Source organism: Lepidothrix coronata, unplaced genomic scaffold, assembly GCF_001604755.1.
Source record: "Lepidothrix coronata isolate B3197 unplaced genomic scaffold, Lepidothrix_coronata-1.0 Scaffold61, whole genome shotgun sequence".
NCBI lineage: Eukaryota > Metazoa > Chordata > Aves > Passeriformes > Pipridae > Lepidothrix > Lepidothrix coronata.
Genome location: NW_016690241.1, coordinates 4,445,367 through 4,465,215, shown reverse-complemented (window position 1 = coordinate 4,465,215; position 19,849 = coordinate 4,445,367). Strand labels below are relative to the sequence as shown.

At 38.2% G+C, this 19,849-nt stretch overlaps 2 protein-coding genes across 3 annotated transcripts in view; one reads left to right on the top strand and one right to left on the bottom strand.

Annotated features, from left to right (window-relative positions):
* Positions 1-17,071, top strand: part of B3GALNT2 (beta-1,3-N-acetylgalactosaminyltransferase 2) — a 32,263-nt gene extending 15,192 nt beyond the window's left edge. Inside the window, exons 2-12 of one of the 2 annotated variants that reach the window (XM_017817467.1) lie at positions 196-343; positions 1,614-1,714; positions 2,806-2,999; positions 4,043-4,138; positions 7,177-7,287; positions 8,047-8,125; positions 9,367-9,550; positions 11,228-11,353; positions 13,445-13,604; positions 14,045-14,101; positions 14,468-17,071. In XM_017817467.1, coding sequence (XP_017672956.1) covers positions 196-343; positions 1,614-1,714; positions 2,806-2,999; positions 4,043-4,138; positions 7,177-7,287; positions 8,047-8,125; positions 9,367-9,550; positions 11,228-11,353; positions 13,445-13,604; positions 14,045-14,101; positions 14,468-14,602 — 1,391 coding nt within the window. In that variant the 3' untranslated portion in view covers positions 14,603-17,071. Of the gene's footprint in view, positions 1-195; positions 344-1,613; positions 1,715-2,805; positions 3,000-4,042; positions 4,139-7,176; positions 7,288-8,043; positions 8,126-9,366; positions 9,551-11,227; positions 11,354-13,444; positions 13,605-14,044; positions 14,102-14,467 lie in introns of both variants that reach the window. The other variant, XM_017817466.1, reaches the window with a different exon arrangement.
* TBCE (tubulin folding cofactor E) overlaps positions 14,185-19,849 on the bottom strand; it is a 28,757-nt gene continuing 23,092 nt past the window's right edge. The window contains exons 10-14 of the mRNA XM_017817442.1: positions 19,298-19,502; positions 18,692-18,760; positions 17,579-17,638; positions 16,177-16,268; positions 14,185-15,922 (exon numbers count right to left, since the gene is read on the bottom strand). Of these exons, the coding sequence (XP_017672931.1) occupies positions 15,830-15,922; positions 16,177-16,268; positions 17,579-17,638; positions 18,692-18,760; positions 19,298-19,502 (519 nt within the window). The 3' untranslated portion in view covers positions 14,185-15,829. The remainder of the gene's footprint in view (positions 15,923-16,176; positions 16,269-17,578; positions 17,639-18,691; positions 18,761-19,297; positions 19,503-19,849) is intronic.

Sequence of the window (19,849 nt, the reverse complement as noted above, 5' to 3'; positions counted from 1 at the left end):
ATGTAAATCTCCCTTATTTTAGTTTAAAACCATTCCCCCTCATCCTATTACTATATGCTCATGTAAAAAGTTGCTCTCCCTCCTTTTTATAAGCCCCCTTCAAGTAGTGGAAGGCTGGAATTTTAATTCTTGCTTGCAGCTCAGGATTGTGGTAATATGTGCATATAATAAATCTTTGTCACTTTCTATTTCTAGGTCCACTGTCCTTATTTCCTCAGTGGAAGCTGAAACATTATGATGTTATTGTAGGTGTTTTGTCCGCTCGACACAATCATGAACTACGCAGTGTTATAAGGAACACTTGGTTCAAGCACCTGAAACAACATCCTGCACTGAGCCAACGGTAATCTCTAGTGTTTTGTAATTTGGATCTGGAGGGAGGGGGTAAGGACTGTAATGCTGAAATATCTTGATTTAATAATTTTTTTTAAGTATTTCCTTTTTTTTCTCTCTATTTTTGAGCATCTTGTACTCTGATAGATTTTTTTAATCTATTTAGTAATATATAAGAATACTTCTTGTTTTGGGCTGTAACTATTTTTTTTACACTCTGTTAGTTTTTGCAGTTAGTCATCACTGTTCATTAATGATGTATAATATAAACCTTTCTCTTTTTTGTGTCGCAATGTCTGCTTTGTATGGTATGCAACTTGAAATGCTTAGTAATCCAGGATACTCGAAAGTGGGCAGGATTGCATTTGGTGAGAGAAACACAAAAAACTCTTGCAACAGCCTCAACTGTAAAAAGTTCAAGTTTGTGTCCCACTGAACCAGGTGCACCAAACTGCTGCAGTGTGAGTGACCCTTCCTGATTGCTTGCATAGACCTGTCAGTCTACAGACAGGGCTGTTTTTGCTGAGAAGTTCTGCTGCAGTTCGTTCCTGGAAACGTTGTCGTCGTCTTGATAGGCCTCACACCTTGCACCAAAAGCACTTCACTATTCACAGATTTGGTGTCAATGTACAGTCTGGAGCTACTTCAGTCATCTAAAAATGTGACCTTTTGTAGCTTATATGGAGGTCTGGGAGGGCATTTAGCTGCTAGGTGACAAGCTAGCTTAAGGTGGATTCTCTTGCTTTTTGTACTACTTGTCTCCTGACTGTGGAACAATTATGATTGGGGCTGGAGAGAGGAACCTCTTGTTTTTCTACAACCCAAAGTTGAAACATTTCTTTGTAACAGATAGTCTAGAGTCCTTGTTCCTCCTTTTATGCTACGTCTTTTTTTTTCCTTATTTTTTTCACTGCCTTTTGAATGTAGAGTATTTAAACAACTTGAATTAAATAATAAAGCCAGGCTGGGAAAGGCAGGTCTTCAGGATTCTTCAGTGTTACCCTAGGTACTTTTTCTGTTCAGTGTGCTGACTGCCTTGAATCTCATTCCTAGCTGCCAATCTTCCTGCATCCTCATAATGAGATGTAAACGTTAATGTGGGTTTGGAATTGAGCTCCTATGAGAGGATTCACGTGATTGCTCTACATACAGACTGTCATTGCTGATTTTTAAGCAAAGCCTTAAACCTGTGAAAGACAGGCTGTTGTGATAAAATAAGGTGATTGAAGATGGAGGGAGGAGGGAAGAGAACTGGTGTTAATAAAACCAAATTATTTTAGTGTCCTTGTGAAGTTTATAATAGGTGCGCATGGTTGTGCTGTGCCAGTGAAGGACAGAGAAGACCCCTACTCCTGCAAACTTCTGAACATCAGTAACCCAGGTAAAGAAGTTAACTTAAAAACTCTATGATCTGAATTCTGAGAATAGTTTGGGGAGTTAAACTGGGACAGCCAGTCTTGAAAACAAATGCTGCCTAGGACTTGCTGTCTTAATAGTTGCATAACCTTCCTGTAAGTACCATGTGCAGGCAGAAAAGGGAGAGATATTGGGGTGTGTGATGGGGGGGTGTCATTGGCTTCTAATGGATTTGCGTTTTCCTTGTGTTAGGGACAGTCTCTCCCATATAACATACATTTTTACTTGATCCATATGTCAAATGAAGTTGGAGAGAGCCAGAATGATGCAGTATGGTGTCAAATGTGAAGAAAGTAGCCAAGGTGACTGAGTCTTGAGTGTCAGATGGACTTCTCTGGTGACAACGTGAATTCCAAGCAAGTCTGGATGATAGGTTTTTCAGATTCCACTTTAGAGAGAGAAAAACTAAGAAATGTACTATGGGGAAAAAGGTTAAATGCTGCCATACCAGAATTCCTGACTAAAATTGTAAATTTATCCTGTCACCTTTTATTTTCTATTTTATTTTTGCTCTTTAATTACAAGTTAAGTAAGGACTGCTTGGCATTTAAGCCATGATTGAACACAAAATGCAACTTCTGTTGCTTTCTCTTTGAATGGTAACATTCACTACTCCCAAGTGTAAATAGTACCTCAGGGCTTAGGGAGGCAGTAATGCCAAAAAGCAAGTAGCTGAATGAAGTGGAGGTGTATGCTATTTTGATGGCATGAATAATTATTTTAATATGCTAATATACAGGTATTCATGCAGTCAAATAGCATTTTTTGCCTTCACTCTGTGGATTTATTGTGTTTCTAATCTTTTCCTTGTGGATATGTAGGCATTGAGTTGCAATTGTTATTAGCCTGCAGATTGCTGTATCACTGAATTTCTCCTCGCTGCAGTCTGCAGCCTGTTGTATTTTCTTTTACTCCAGTGTTTGATTAACACTGGGCACTTGTGAACTGTGCTAATTAATCAGAATGCTTTGCATATATCCGGTGTGCTATGTGTGTATCCAGTTCAGAAACTGAGAAATCTTCTCACCTTACCTCTGTCCTTTCCTTTTCATACAGTTTTGAATCAGGAAATCGAAGCATTCAGTCTCCCTGAGGATGTACCTTCTGTGCTATCTGAAGACAGAATTGTCAGCGTGAATTTTCGTGTACTTTACCCCATTGTCATTACCAGTCTTGGGGTATTTTATGAGGCTGATGGGGTGGGATTCCAGAGGAACATCACTGTAAAACTGTACCAGGCAGAACATGAGGTAGAGTATTGTAGTTATCTTTTGAAAGTGGACTAAAGCATGTTGTCTCTTTATTGTGGATTTAATTCTTACAGAAAGTGACATGCTGGGTTGGTGATTTAGAAGAGAAGTACTTAACTGACAAGTGTATAAATTACATTTTTGTTCTGTTGCATTGTAAATTCTTATTTCATTCATATATATGTATATATATATACACACATGCAGAGACACATCCTGGATGAGGAAAAGATGGAATTCGTGAAGTGCTATGAGTTAATCTAAATGCTCTTATGAAAGAGCACTTACATCTAATTCCAGTGCATAGTTTTTTGATTGTATTTGAGATTCTAAAGTATTGATATATATTAAGCAATAAAAAATAAACTAATATATTTAAAACACATGCAGAAACATACATTTGGTACCTTCAAGCAGAGAGATGCAGGACAGCTGGAATTTTTTCTTGTCTGTCTTCTGGCAAAACATTTTAAGATTTCTAGAAACTGATACTATTTACAGATAATAATCAAACTTGGTTGATAATTTCCCCTACTCCCAAGCTGTTATGGGTTTGATAGCATAACTTAGTGCTAACTTGGAGGAAAAAAAAATCATTAAGTATGATTGTTGCGTTTGATATATTGCATTTATCTCTACCAAGAAGTTAATAGGTGAATTGCAAGACTTCTGGCTGTGCTACAGTAGAAAGAATTTTAAGTATGACTTTTATGATGAACTTTTAAAGAATTTGGTTTATAATAGCTGTAATAAAAATAAAATTACACTGTAATCTGGTTTATGTTTGTTAAATGGTAGAATTCTACATGTTCAAAGTCTAATAATTTTATCTACATTAGCTTTTTACTTCCAGTGAAGGAGAAAAATTAGTAACATAAGAGAGCTTGGAGACTGTTTTCTGAAGATTTGGAATTTGGCAATGGAGCATCTTTATGTAATTTGTTATTATCTAAGAGCCATTTGATGGCCTGTGTAATATAATAACACTTTTAATGGGTGTTTGGGGGTTTTTTATTTTGCTTTTTTTTTTCTGTTTTTCATAGGAAGCAATCTTCAGTGCTCGCTTTAGTCCACCGAGCTGTGGAGTGCAAGTGAACCGATTGTGGTACAAGCCAGTAGAGCAGTTTATTTTGCCAGAGGTATGTGGAGTATCAGAACTACCTTCAGTTCTTTTAAGTCATCTGGACAGACCGACTGATAAAATGGACAATTTGGGCCAGTTTATTCCCTCATTTATTCCCCTGGCTCCATAAGAATGAATGCATTTGGAAACCTGTTCATTTTAAGGGGATTCTGCAGCTGATTGATTGGTTTATCATCTTAGGCAGTGTTAACTAAATACTGTGCAAGTTTTTATGCTGGCAGGAGACCTTTCGGGTGAGCAGATGACTTGCAGGACTTTGTGCATATGTTTTGCCAATCTAATTTCATACTGAAATGATTAAGGGTTTATTTTATTTTTTAAAAAAGTGTATTAGTTACCCAGTAATTTGGTAGTATATCATGTGAGCCTTTTCCCTGTAAGACTTACTTCTGAGATACTGAAATTCCAGACAGTTGTAATTTTGCTATAAATGATTGCATTTTTCCTGAGAGACAGATGGCAAGTATTTCCTTTGGAGAGAGGATATTAGTATTCATATATTTCTTTGTGTGGGCTTCCTTAATCTGATATGTGTCACGTGCTGAATGCTTACAGGATAACATGATGTTTGTAATGTAGATTAATGTGGTTTATGCACAGCATGTAGTCTCCTGTGATACTCAGGATGCTGAACCATACACAGTGATTCAGAAGAGATGGGGATGCCCACGTGTTCCTGTCTTCTTGTTTGTGAGCAGTAAATTTAATAAGCTGTTTAATTGTCATAAAATGGTTTCTGAGGCAGTATCTATTCTCTGCCTTTCCACCTTGAAGAAGTAATGGATTGTACAGACTGCTGAAGAGCTTCATTCATCTTCCAGCTGAAGTGCTGCTCTTTCTGCTCGTCTTGGGGAAAGGAAGGGAAATGCAGCATTCGAATAAGCATCTGGCAGGCCAGATTGTGAAAGACAGAATCGATCATTCAGCTTTGGAACGACTGAAAGCACAGAAGAGCAGAACCACTAGCAGATAACTAAAACTCACACAGGGGCTCTTGGAGCCAAGTCTTAGCAATGCGTTTATTTTGTCAAAAAGCCACCGGCCGCTTGCATGAAAATGGGACTCTGTACTAGGCATACTCTGTGTTACTAATGGGGAGTAGTTAGAGGAACAAAAACCACAGCACTGTTTAACATTAGGAAAGGAGTTTGGCAGGGCTGCATTATGTGAGTACAGCTGTTCGGTATTCACTGCAAATGCCACTGTGCTCTGGCAGCAACAAGGCTGGAATTTAAATGGGGAAAAACAGATGATGTAGTCTCAGGTGTGCCACTACTGGTTTTGCTTTAAGCATTTTCAGGCCTCAGCTTTCATTAAGTGGCTTGGAATAAGAATAGCTGAAGGCTAAAGTCATTAGAAAATTTGCTTACAAGTCTCTCAACTTGGAGAATAATGATAGTTTGCAGCTTTAGGACACCTTGCACTGAGGTTCACTGGTAATAACTGAGTAAGACTCTTGGTACATGTTCGAAGTCAGTATCAGTAAGAGTCAGTGCTGAGAATGTTAATGTTTCTGGTTGCTGAGGCGTGAAAGGACTTTCCTGTTCACTAACAACTTCCCAAAGGTTGTGTCTGTAAACAAGCCACTGAAGAGTGATTAGAGCCCAGTCCCTACAGCAAAAAACATTGGAATGGGAAATGACAGTCATTGCAAACAGAGAAATTGAGCATGTAGGTTTTACTGTGCAGGGTGTTCAGAGGTCCTGCTGCTAAAAAAAGTCTTTAATAATGGTCCATTTGTTTTGATAACTGAGAGATAATTAAACAAACAAGGAGAAGGTATTGAGCATGAAAGTCAGGCCTGATAAACACTGGCTAGCTCCATTATTAGATTATAAAACTGGCATTATAAAAAATAGATGAGAGACTTCTGAAATACACAGCTGTCATTAAATACTGAGACTGCTGCAGATGTTCAGACCTACTTCTAGAGGAAAGCAAAGAATTAAGCTGAACTCTAATATAGACTTTCACAGTGTGTCAATAACTGGAGAATTTCTGGAGAAGGTTTCTAATGTACAAGGAAGCTAAAATGGGGAAGAGATCAGAGGTTAGTACAGGTAAACAGACTTCCTACAGCAACAGAGATGCATCTACAAACAAGTTTTTTCTTTCTTTCAAGGCCCATAATAACTATCAGTGTGTTTCCTGTGAAACTGGGAGAGATGAAACAGAATGTGCTCATCTAGCAGTCAGGAGTGTAATAATCCTACAACTACTCTTTACTCCTCTGTCATAAGGGTAAAATTGCTTAAAAAAAATATAAAAAAGTATAATGCTACCAGTACTCTTACTGTACAACATGCCACCTGTTCCTTTGCATGTTCTTAGGGGTCTTCAGTTTAAAGATGAGATGAAGTACTTTTAAATGCAAGAATTTACACACACACACACAAATATATATATGAACTGTGGAGTGACATAGCTTAATTTGACAGGTAAAACCAGAAAATTTTAAAGATAGTCACTTGGCTTTTTCTTCTTTATCAGCCAAAATGTGAGGCCAGAGTTCTGTGACTCTCCTACAGTAGCTTGTGACACCTTTACCAGGATAAAGGTGGCTGTATTTTCCTTTGAGTTTTGCTGGTGTCAGGATCGAGTCTCTGATCTCTGTTTAGCAGATAACTAAAAAGCTGCACTTACTTCCAAATCTGTTTTAACGTATTCTCTTTGTAATGCAGGATTTTATATTTGATTTTTAAAAATTCATTAGATCACTTTTAAATGCAATCTTGATGATTTTAGAAAGCCAAAGCTTTTTACATTAGGCTTCTGTTAAAAGTGTAATGTTCCTAATACAGAGATTCGTGTTTAGTCTTAAAAGCATGATTATGTGTTACTGAGTTTCATGGGTGTATTTCTTTTATGAGTAATTTTTTTCTATTGAAGTGTAAGTAAAACATCGATGTCATGATTCAAGCTAAATATTTTGTGAAGTTGACTATTTTAAAATAAAAGAAGACCCAAACTGTTTGATTTTCATCCTTTGAAATCTTTGAATACCTGCAAAACAGTGTTTTGCTCTTTTACCAGAGTTTTGAAGGTACCATTGTGTGGGAGAGCCAGGATCTTCAAGGCCTCATTTCAAGAAACCTTCATAAAGTGATGGTGAACGATGGAGGAGGTGTTTTCAGAGTCATTACAGTGAGTCCCTTCACATTCCCTTCCACCATGTTTTTGTTTTTCCTATAAGTCTTGAGTATTTAGCATTTTACTTTTCTATGTTTTTTGTGTAAATCATTACTTCAGTAGTTTTTCTGTTGTCTTAGAGGGGAAGTTTGCCTTCTAGCAAAAAATTACGCTTGTAATTTGGCATTTTCTTTTATTTTGGAGGGATTAAATCTCACCGTATTGTCTTTCTCAGGTGTGAAGCAGTATCAATATCAGAGATGACAAAATGTGGGTCAAAAATCCTGTGCTAAAATCCCAATTGATGGAATTAAGTCTAGTTGGGGTTTTTTTTTGACAGCGTGTTTCTTTTCCTGTCAGTATTGCTTGCTTAAACGTGCTGTGCCGCTGTAATTTAGCCAGAAGAACTTTATATTTTGCTATCAACTTCAAAACTAGTTTTCTGGAAGTTTCAGGTTCCACTAGTTTTAGGTAAAACAAAAAAATGCCACAAAACTGTACAGTTAAAAATCTTAGTCTTTCATGGCACATGGTGTGATTCTTGGGGTGGTCCTGTGCAGGGCCAGGAACTGGACTTTGGTGATCCTTGTGGGTCCTTTCCAACTGAGGATATTCTACGATTTTATGATTGTGCAGGGACCTAAACCAGAAGACCTTTAAATTCGTTTTGTTCTCAGCTGCCAGAAAACTTCACACCTTAAAAACATAGGGAAAAACACGTCAGTAATGCAAGATGAACTAATCTATTTCTTTCCATTAATCTGTTCCTAGCAGGCAGGGGAAGGGTCACTGCCACATGAACTCACAGAAGGTGTGGAGGGAATAGCAGGTGGTTTTATCTACACTATTCAAGGTAAGTCTGCAAAATGTAGCATCGCATTTGATGCTATGATAAAACAGGTAATTTAAATTACATTTCTGAGGTATAGTTTGTGCTGTCTCTGTGAACTTAGTCACCCTAGGTTTTCTTTTAGTAAATACAGTTAATTTCTTTCTGTTTTTTTAATGCTTAAGGTCAATGTCCTGATGTGGTTTCTTTGCTTGCCCTTTGTCAGCCACTCCATTTGACTTGCATCCCTTTGTCTTTTTATCTAGACTTCTCTTCTTGTTTTTTTTGTTATCCAAAATTAAGTTAAAAAATGTTGTGCAATGAAATCCTTCCCTGATATTTTTCACATTTTTTTCAGTGCTGCTGCTGTTAGATATACTGTATCATGATGTTTAATACTGACAAATACCTAACAAAGCCAGCTTTTCCATCCCTTGTTTTACACCTATTTCAGGAGAATGTCCAGAAACTCTATAGGAGCCTTTACTAATGTCTAAGTGTTCTTACTGATCCATCATACCCAACATAAGCAGTGACTTTCAGAGTGCTATTCTTGTGTTTTTATAGCTAGGCCTCACAGGTATAATTGGGCAGTCCTGTTGTCCTGTCATCTGTGTAGGAGCCTAAATTGAGGTGTGTGCTAAAGGTCTTCCCTCTTGTTTGTCAAACAGTTCTTCAGTACCACAAACTATCTCCTTACCTGCAATATTTTTCTAGCTTTAACCTGCAGTGAATTATGAGATTTGGTTCAGCAGGGACCATCTGTGCTACATCAAAGCAATGTCTATTTGATTATATTTAGCATAGGATTTTTGGTTTGTTTGTTTGTTGTTTTGTTTTATTTTTATGCTAGATACATATACTTAGGAGTAATTAAGTATATAATTAACGTTATAATACTGTATAATACAAGTAAGTGTATAACAGTAGCCTTTTTATGGTAAAAGTAATAGTGAAGTCCCTGACTGCTCTTTATATTAACGAACCTTAAAAAGTTGAATTATTTTATTACTGGAAAGGAGGATAATTCCTTTTATTTGAAACTTTCTGTGCAAGACTTATACAAAAATACATTTCCTTGTTGTTCTGCAACTTTTACCATTTCATAAAAATTTTAAAATTAATTGCAGGAATTTCATAACCCCGTTAATTTGAATGTTTTTTCAGATTAATTTTGTCAATAGATTGTGTATGATCCAAGAGAAACACGTGAAATAGTATGTAGATATGCACCTTTATTTAATGATGGGTGTTGTTTCTTTCAGAAGGTGATGCTCTTTTACAAAACCTCCATACTCGCCCGGAAAGGTTTACAAGTCACATAAAAAACCTTGAAAAAGAAGATACTTTATTGAAGGAAGAAAGCAGTACCTATGATGATATTGTTTTTGTAGATGTTATTGACACTTACAGAAATGTTCCCACCAAACTGCTGAACTTCTACCGATGGTAAGTTGAAAATAAAGTGTTTTCTGTTCAGAATGTTGCTGTCTGTAGTGCAAGATGATCTAGCATAGGTTCCATGAAATATATGCCTTATGTGATTTACTTCATCAAGTTGTATTTCTCTCTCACAGTTTTGGGTGCATGTAGTGAGTAAAATAACAACACCTATAGTCTTGAATGCTGACCATTGGTGCTTCAAGTAAGCATGAGCTGGCAGGACAGGCTTCTGCTCTAAGAGTCCAGGTGTGAAAATTGTCATGTCTCCTTGTAATTTCTTTTAATTTGTATCTAACTGAAAACTAGCAGTTTTAGTCTTTCAAAGGATGGCTTTTGGCCAGTTTGTGTACTTAACTCAGTGTTTCAGTTTGTGGCCATTGCCTCTTGTCCTGGACACCACTGAAAAGAGCTTGGCTCCACCTCTTTACACCCTCCCTTCAGGTATTTATACATTAATGAGCTCTCTCCAAGCCTTTTCTCCTTCAGGCTGAACAGTCTCAGCTCTCTCACCTTTCCTCATTGGAGAGATGCTTCAGCCCCTTAATCATCTTGATGGCCCTTGCTCCACCCAGTATGTCCTTGTCCCTCTTGTACTGAAGAGTCTAAGACTGCCCACTGTAGTCTAGATGTGGCTGCACCAGTGCTGAGTTGCAGGGAAGGATGGGAAACTTGGGGGGGGGAGCAGAAGATTTATAGGAAGAATTTTTCATAGTGTAACACATTGTCTGTGATGAATCTAATAAGTTATTACCTCTAATTTTCAATTATTTCCGTTACTCTGAGGCAACCGTTTCAATTAATTGATGTTGCTGTGGAGTAAGAAATAGAGCTGACAGTTGTAATTTAGCCAGAATTCAGTTTAGCTGCTTGCCAGATTATGCATTTATTTAACAAATTTCATGGTTATGAATGTAACTGAAAAGCTGAACCATGCTTTCAGTTCTAAAAGTGAGTTTAAATGTCAAGACTTAGATCTTCGTGGTCATTTCTTACAGATTAGCAATACTTCAAGATTTAGTAATAAAAGGCTTTAAAAAATGCCTTTCTTGTTATGAGAAATTACCCTTAAAAGCAGTGTTTGTAACCAACTCAGCCATGATCTATAAAATCTCAAGCTTTTTTTGGTTATTCTATGAGTGTCAGACATTCAACTATTGCAGACAGTTAAAGATTACATTTTTCATATTTGAAGGGTGCTTTTACTGAGAAGGAGTAAGTACCGAGTTGCTTCCACAGATGTTTGGTAAAACCTAAAACCTTCTTATTACCTTGAACTGACTGTCTCATCCTGAAAGTAGGCTACTGACGTGTAGCCAGTGGCTTTTAACAGCTGTGCTGCCATCATCATCAGGGATTCATATCCTCCTGAAGTCAACACTGTTTAAGACAGATTCATTAATAAATCCACCATCTGTCCTGGAGAACAAAACTTTGTTTTCTTCAGCTCATGCACAAGTCCATGGTGTAAGATTATCCTTGGATGCATCTGCATCTCCTTTCTGTAGGACAAGCAGTCAGCCTTGGTTGATAGAGAAAACATGTAAAAGTCACGGGTAGGAAAGACGTTCCTTCCCTTTTCCGTCTCCCTCTGCTTCCCAAAAAACTTTTGCAGAACCTTGTATTGCGTATCTGTACATTGTGGTGTGTTGCTCAGCGTCTCATCACTTTTCTTTTTGGCTGCAGGACAGTTGAATCAACAAGTTTTGACTTGTTGCTGAAGACGGACGACGACTGTTACATTGATTTGGAGGCTGTTTTTAACAGGATAATGCAGAAAAAATTGGACAGGCCAAACATTTGGTGGGGGAAGTGAGTTATTTTCCGAACTTGTATTTAGGAGATAGCATGTCTTTAGTGCACAGTTTAGTGATTTAAGTCTATTTTCATGTGGGTTCCCCTTTTCTGCCTAAGGAAGCCAGTTATAAAAGGCAGGATTTCTGTATATGTGAGAACTTTGAATCTCAGAAGACAGAAACTAGTCATTTACAGTAACTTTCCAGTGTGCCTTTACAGTGAGTTAAACTTGCTGATTATCAAAATGTGCTAGTTTCAAAATGTGTTATAGACATCTTTGTCATGGTACTTAAGTAAATAAAAGTATTCCAGCAACACAGTGAGGTTAAAAGGCACGTGCATACTAAAGAACTGTAAACATTACTTTTTGTGATTTTTCTGGTGGGCTTGAGATGGGGTGAACAGGAGAAACAAAATTTCCTTTATGGTCTGCACTTTATTTTGACATCTGTGAGTGACAGGTATTGCTACCCATTTTTGCTGCTGTTTGAAACAGTAGATCTGATCAGTGAATTTTTGAGTAAACTTTCCCAGCCTGTATTACACTTGTGAATAACTAGGAGGATCAAAATAGTCTACAGGTTCCTTTCCATTCATGGGATGCATTGCAGCTCTGGTATAGCATCCAATATAGCAGAAACTCTACACTACTATAACAGTCAACATAGCATAATGGCACAATGGGCCTTCCTGTTGCCATCTGCTTACTGAGGAAAAACAGGCCTTTGCTGCTTTGCTTGACAAATCTGGTACTGACTGTTGCTTACTCATAAAGTGATTTAATAAGGTGTGTGGTCAAGTGTGTGTGAAATAGCTGGCTATCTTGTGGTTATCTCAAAGATCTGTAAGGGTGACATCTTCACGTGTAAATAGTCAGTCTTCAGCTAAGGCAAGTGTGAAGTGTAGAGAACAATGCTGAAATAACTATGGAAGTATAAAATGATTATCAAAGCAAGTGCTTCTCAGTCTGGAGGGGGTTGCACACTTCCTGCTGTGATTCAAAAGAGTGGAAAATACTGAGTCTAAAGTGAATTGAGGTATCAGATGTGACTTCTATCTCTTTGGTGCTTTAACATGTCATCTTATGCTGAGAATGTGCTGAGTCTGATAACAGATCTGCCACTCAGCTGTAATTTCTCCCTTTCAGGGCTGTTGTCTGAGGTGACAATTCTTAGTAGCTCACTAAAGCTTTCAGCTGCTGTGCTCATGGCTGAACTCAGCAATGCTGAACCTGTGTGTAAAATGGGGAGAACCTGCTGCATTGACACAGTTAATGCCACTTAGCTATGAGTGCATGAAGTATTTGTAAGGCCAGGGGAGTGCAATACCAGCCTGTTCCCAAAAAGGAAAAGCAGGATGCTTCTCCCTGCCTCACACAGCTGTTTGACAGGGTCCACAGTGCCACACGGTGTGGCAATGAGCTCTGCCATGCTGCCTGGGGCTGGGAGTTTGTCTGGAGAGACTGCAGACAGAGCACTACTGGCTTTCTGCAGGCCTCTAGTAGTGAATGAAGTCTTCCTTAGAGGGCACCACTGCCAGGAAGGTTTTTTTGTAATTCAGTGATGGCAGCCTTTGAACATCCGCTTTGTGGAGTTTCATTTGGAAAAAGGCTTAGAGAAGGTACATATTGCTTCCTGGTTTTTAAGCAGCCACTAGTTTTATCAGGAAAATGGGTTGTGTAACATCACTGTATCGCCATGCCTGCTGGAGGCACTGACTTTGTGTCATGTTGATTAATGAAAGGGGTTAATTAACAGGACACAGATGTGCCTGTTACAGAACATAGGTAAGGATGCATGTGCTTTCCTGGATCAAAACCCAGCAGCAAGGTGCAGCATGCTGAAGACCTGACTGTGTCAATATTGGTTTCTGTTCTGAGAACTTTCTCTTATTACCCAAGATTGACACCAAACAATAGTTATGATTTAAGCACTTGTGTTCAATTAGATGTGTGCCCTAGAGAAATGAGGCTAGGAACTATAATTAGGATCACCTTCTACTTCTTCCTCTTAGTACTATTTGTTGTCAGTGTTACAATTGTTAGCAATGTTCATAGGTTCCACAGAGGGCTCTCTATAATCATCTCATACCTAACATGGTCTTCAGTTTCAGACTAAATTGGGCAGTTGATCGAACTGGGAAATGGCAAGAGCTGGAGTATCCAAGTCCTGCATATCCAGCCTTTGCTTGTGGGTCCGGCTATGTCATCTCCAAAGACATTGTTCAGTGGCTGGCAAGCAACTCTGAAAGGTTAAAGACGTACCAGGTAATAAAGAGTTGGTTCAGGTTGACTATCTTAAACTGGTCTTGACACAGTTTAGTGATTTTTTTAGTGATTGAATGAGTTGGAGAGAACATTGCTCAGTATTAGTGTTGGGTTCTCCTGGCTAATGACGGCTTTGGAATGTTTGTGGTCTCTACACTTACTGTCTGTTCTAGGTCAAAGCACAAATGTTAGATGTTTTGGACTGAGAACCTTGGGAGCTGTAATCTTTGTTTCTGTACTCTGTTCTTCTAAGAACAATGTATTAACACAAGAAAGCTGGGAGGATTAATTTAATAACCTTAACATAGTCAGACGTAGGTTTTTGTAGCTATCATTCATTACTGCTGGTAGATGATGCAACTTATTCCAGGTCACCAAGTCATGCTTTATGCTTTCCTGATGCTAATATCTGTATTTTTTATTTTAATGTGTCATCTCAGGGTGAAGATGTAAGCATGGGCATCTGGATGGCAGCTGTAGGACCCAAGCGATATCAAGTAAGTCTGAAGGAATTGTCTAATCTTACAGAAAGAGAACATGCCTGTTCCAAGTAGCATAAAATAGGGGAAATGTTTTGTTTTTAAAAAGAAATTGAAACAACCATTGAATTAAAATCCAGAGGAAAAAAAAACACCAAAATTTGAAGATGTATTTCAAAGATAAACCACAAAACCCCCACAAACCACCTGCAGATGCCATCCCTACCTCTCAGATTCTCTGATTAGGTTGAGCAGATCTTTTGGGGACCTTTGTGTGCAAAGTTTGTTGCTATAAACAAAGAACACCCGATTCTTGAAAGTGAAAATTCCTGGGGACTAAATAGTTTGTAAGAAAAACTATTGAAATGGTTCTCTCTCTAACAGGATGGTCTTTGGTTGTGTGAGAAGACATGTGAGAGTGGCATGCTGTCTTCCCCCCAGTACTCTCCCCAGGAACTGAAAGAGCTGTGGAGATTAAAGGAACTGTGTGGAGATCCATGTAGATGTGAGGAAAGATGATGGACTTGCCTTGGAAAACAGGGTAGTGTATAATGATCATGAAAAAGTGTACATTTTGATTTATTCCAGGAACAATAAGAAATATTAAGGTACCTTTTAATGTTGGGTTTCAACTTAAGCATAACAATATTTGCACATCCCTTTTGATAACTAGAAGTGGACTGATACTATTCATTTTCTATAGTATAGATTGATCTGACAAAAACCAAAATGCTTAAGATAAAAAAATTTCCTTTTTATATAAAGGTAAAGACCTACTTGTAATTAATAAATGCACTTAAGAATGCCAACTAGCCTGTCTTTTGTAAATTAAAGAATTACTGATTTAACTCAGTATAGAGCAGTACCAGGATCCAGTGGAGAGCTGTGCTCAGCACCAGGGCATCCGGTAAGTCTTGCTGCAGCAGGCTCTGTGCTGTCTAAAGGGTTGCCCTCATCTGTGCAGGGGCTGGGACAGCAATGGGATTAGGATTTATGCTTACTTTGTTTATACCATTGCCATTTTAGATAAAAACAGTATCAAAGTTTGCTTATACCAAATCTTCAAGTACTGCAAACTTAGGAGGGATTTCTGAGAACTCACTGTGTTATTAGATATGAATCTGAGGTTACACAAGGGAAAGTAAAGTAAGATTGAGGACAAGCACACTAAAGAATGTAAAATAAGTAGCATTGCCTTGCAGTGTGCTGAGAACTTATTTATACTATGGTATGTTAACACTGTAGGGTAGAATAAAGGTCTGTCAGATTTTGACTTTTAATAGTCTAAGGCTGTGTAGGTACTTCTAAAATTACTGCTGGGTTTCATTTGCTTTAAGGTTGCTGGACGTAGGTGAAAACAAAAAGCAAGTAGCCTCTCAGTGCAGCACTAATCTTGTCGTGTAAGCAAAGAGATCACAACTAAACCCTGTACTCGGTTCAGTAAAACAAATTCTCACTGCTGCAGTGGGAAGGCAGAAGGGTTACCTTGAGTTTTATTTAATTAAAGCATTTAAGTACTATTTGGTATCTCTCAAGTAAGAGAAATGAGCAGATGCTTTCAGGGAGGCTGATGACTGAGTTGAGGAGCTGAAAGTACAGTTGTACAGCCCTCTGGTGCCACGTGTGAAACTCGTATTCGCCCATAGGTGTGTTCAGGCACAGGCTGTCCATACTGCCTGCGGCCACTCTGTCACTCTTCTGCAGTTCCTGTGTCAGCTTTTCCTTCAGTCTAGCAAGAGTCCCTTCTTACCACCGTACTAACACACAGTCTCCACTTTCTATTGAGTAAAACTGCAAAGGCTTTAAGTCATTGTCTAGTTCAACTTCTTTTCCTTCCAGCTAGAATAAGAAAGGAGAAAAAAAACCCCTATCAGACTTAAACTGAAATCCCTTCATGTAAACCAAATACACATCAGGCAACTGCAGTCAGGGAGAATCTGTCATATTACAGGAATGAAATTAGGTCCTAAATTACAGCATGAAGACTGCCCTCCTGAAGTAAAATGAATTTCCTTAGGTAGTATTTTAGAACATGCTATTGACCTTTAGCAGCATGAAGTATTTTGTTGTTGAATTACCCATTTTTAACTTACTTTAGAACTTTCGTAGGACAGTTTCAGTTCTGAACCAGGAATTTTAAATAGGCGATACAGCAGTCCTTTGACCTTCTGAATAGTCATAGACTCTGTCAAGGGGAAAGAAAGAAAAGTTATTAGAAAAATGCTGCTGTCACTGAGCTGTAGCTAAGTACCAGTGTTTCACTTGCTTATAGCAACAGTGAAAGGCTGTATTGCTGCTTCAGTTCTAACACTGCAATAACATCTTCGGTACCTAAAATCATAACTGCTAATATCAAATTGAAAATTCTTTAATCTGTGATGGATACAGCAGGATATGCTACTGCAGTTTAAGTGCTTTGATCCCATATACCAAATTAAAGTGTTATGGCTTCATAACTTACCATTTTTTAGTTTGTATTTCTCCATGCTAAACTAAGTGACCTTTGGGACACATACCAGTCAGGTTCTGACTACTTGCATCTGGCAACTGTTCCTTGAAGTTTTCATTACCAGGAATTGGCTTTCCCAGCACAAGTAAGTGAATGTCACTGTGGAACTAGTGCCATTCTTAGGAATGGTGTAATATTATTGGTCCCAAACAAATTGTCAGCAGAGTTGTTCATATAATGAAGTCAGTAACAGTAAGGGATACTTTTTGTAATGGATCTTGAATGAGTAGATGTAGTTTGTTCCTGAGGCGATACCTGTGTTTGCAATAGATATGCTCAATATTTTGGTTGAACTTTCACTTCTTTTGAAGCTTTATCTAAAGGCACAGCAATAGCGAGTTATTCCTGTAATACCACATGTTGTACTTAGACAAATATTTTTCTATCAAACATTTTTGTAAAAGCTGTATCTATCTGATTTTATGCAACTTGTGATAATAAATGTGATTTTTATTTTAGAATAAAGTTTAAGTCTTTTCTCTCAGACTCCATTCTGACACATCTTTCCAAAATATCAGCTTGATTTATAACAGTCTTATTCATTCTAGGCTCATTACAGGCACTAAAACTTCAAAATACAAATTTGATAGAACTAGATTTCTAACTTAATGTATTACATCCTAGACCTCAGTATCTAGATTCGCAGATTACATAATTGTCTCTTAGGACTTCACGTTCTGGTTACTTGGTTAACACATCCACCAGATTTCATACCAGTTAATTAGCCTTTAATTGCCTCAGACACATTAATGATGAAACCAGGAGCAGAGGTCATAAGACAAGCATCTTCACGCTGGACTGAAAGTAAGTATGAAGGCCAGAAGAACAGTGACTTTTTCAAACCATTTCTACCTTTGACATTTCTTTATATGACAGAGGAAGGTCTTTAGCAGCTGACAAAGCCCGAGGCAGCTGCCATTCTTTAATACAGTTATTTGAAAAGGAGCTACAAAACAACTGCTTGAACACAAGCCAAGATTTCTTACCTGGTAGCTTTTTCTCTACTGGCTTCTGTTCAGGTTTCTCAGGACACTTAATTGTCAAAGCTTAAGGAAGAATGGTGAGGCATTAGTGAAAGAACAATAAGGCTGTTCTGGCAGGAGCACGGTCTTTCCAGTCTGTTTTTATTACAAATTGTTTTCCTTAGCTCAGCCTGATCGTCTAAAAAAATTAGGATGTAGGCTGCATCTGAGCAGCTAAGATAGCATTTAGTCATTCTCTGAAAAATTTAAAGTAATTTTATTAAAATAATCAAGTTTTTATTTATCTTTGGTAAATTAGGGAAAATATTTTAGAAGTGATTCCCTAATGCTTAAAATGTTTTTTTGGTCAAAAGGAGTATTTACCTAAAAATGCTTAATTTCTATTTTGTTTTTTTTTAAATAACCTGCAGTGGAGTGGAAACTGCTTATTCAGTTTAAAACGGGCTTTTGGCCCTCAAAAGCACCATACAAATAGATTTTAAGGACATTATTAACCCAATTCTTTTACAGAGATTAAAAGACTTATCCTTAAAAAAAGGTTTATATTACATATAGCCAATTAGATTCCTTGTTCTATTTAGTCTTCCACCTAAATGCCTTAAAATACTATTTTGCTCATGGAGTGAAAAAAGGTTCTGTTCTTCTGTCATCTGGGAAACACAGCTACATGACTTTGCAAGTCCAGGATATAACCTAGATTAAGTATGTTGACAGCCCCAAATACCAAAGCTACCCATATTTTTCTTGTCTGTCCTAAAGTTAACAAGTTATAAAAAAGATAATACCAGAAAACAGTGCAGCTGAGGTTAAAACTTCAGATGTTTTCTGTAAAGAAGCCATTTGCACATCAGAATGGAGTATCAATGACCTCTGTTCTTTATTGTCATAATTAATAAAATCATGTGGCTTGGGTTGAGGAGGAAATAGAGAGTACACAAAAGCAGGGATCTAGTCAAACTCACTGATACAGTTCAGGAAAGCAGAAATACAAACTGGAACTCTGTGACATCTCAAAGGCTTTTGAACCTTTTGTCCTCCATATACACCCAGCAAACAGTAGCTTATAAAATATTCTAAATGCAGAAAGAACAATTTTGACCATTTCTGGCCTCTTACTCAGAAGCTGATTTTTCAGAGTCAAAGGCTGTCGTCCCTTCAGTTCTCCTTCTTCAGGTGCACCATATTCTGTGTGAAGGAAAGCGCATGTAGACGTGAACCCTTCAAGACTAAAACACAAGAGAAGACCTAAGAGGACTGTGGTGTAGGATTAGGCATGAGCCTGCTGCTTCAGTTCCCTCAGCACAGAAAGTGTTGGGGTCCTGCAGCACACAGTGCTGCAGACATGAGCCTTGATCAACTGCCAGAGCATTCGGGACATGGAGGTGCTGCTTAACATTCTCACTTTGAAAAAGCCACAGGGGAAGAGGGCTACTGTGTGCTCACCAACAGTGATGGGGCAGATGTTCACAGATGTGGGGATCTCTGAGGCAGTGAGCCCAAGCTCCTGAGGCACAGTACCCTGAAGTGCTGGGCAGTGCTGGGCAGCTGCCCCACAAGAGCAAAAGCCACTCACACACAGGCCTGCCAATGCATGGGCTTTCCTAAGGCTGTAGCAGCACATGGAAAAAGCATCAAGGGGAAGAGAAGTTGAAGACAGACCAAACCGGTGCTGCCACAGTGCCAAAATTGAGGAAATGCTACTTTTACTGTACTTGTACTTACTAAGACAGAGTGATGGGTATCTGGGATGGGCAGCAAGAAATTCTTCGCTTGGTTTGTTTTTCTCTGGGTCCCAATGCCCACCAGCTTCTAACCAGTCATTTCCAAATATTTTGCGATAATCAAGCTCTGCTCCTCTTCTTTCAGCAGGAAGGATCTGTACTGACACAGGAATGGCACATAATGTAATTGTATAACTTTCCAGAGAATAAAATCAAATTAATGACACTGACTCCTTGGTATTACTTGGTGCTCAGTGTGTTTAACAATACCAAGAATCTTACAAACCGTATCTCCAAATACTGACTGATCCATATATTCAGTACATTTTAGAGCCGTTACGAATCCTACAACCCCTAAGTCTGTGCACTGACTGAGCCATAAATGAACATCTAAGCAAAGATGTTGCTGTATATGATGACACAAGGATGTTTTTTGTAGTTATGGGTTAGACACTGCTTCTGCTCTTCTTTATGATAAACATTTGCTGAAAATTTGACTTGGTTTAGATAATGATATTTTCCTACTGTGGAAAGCAAATGTTGGTATTACTGT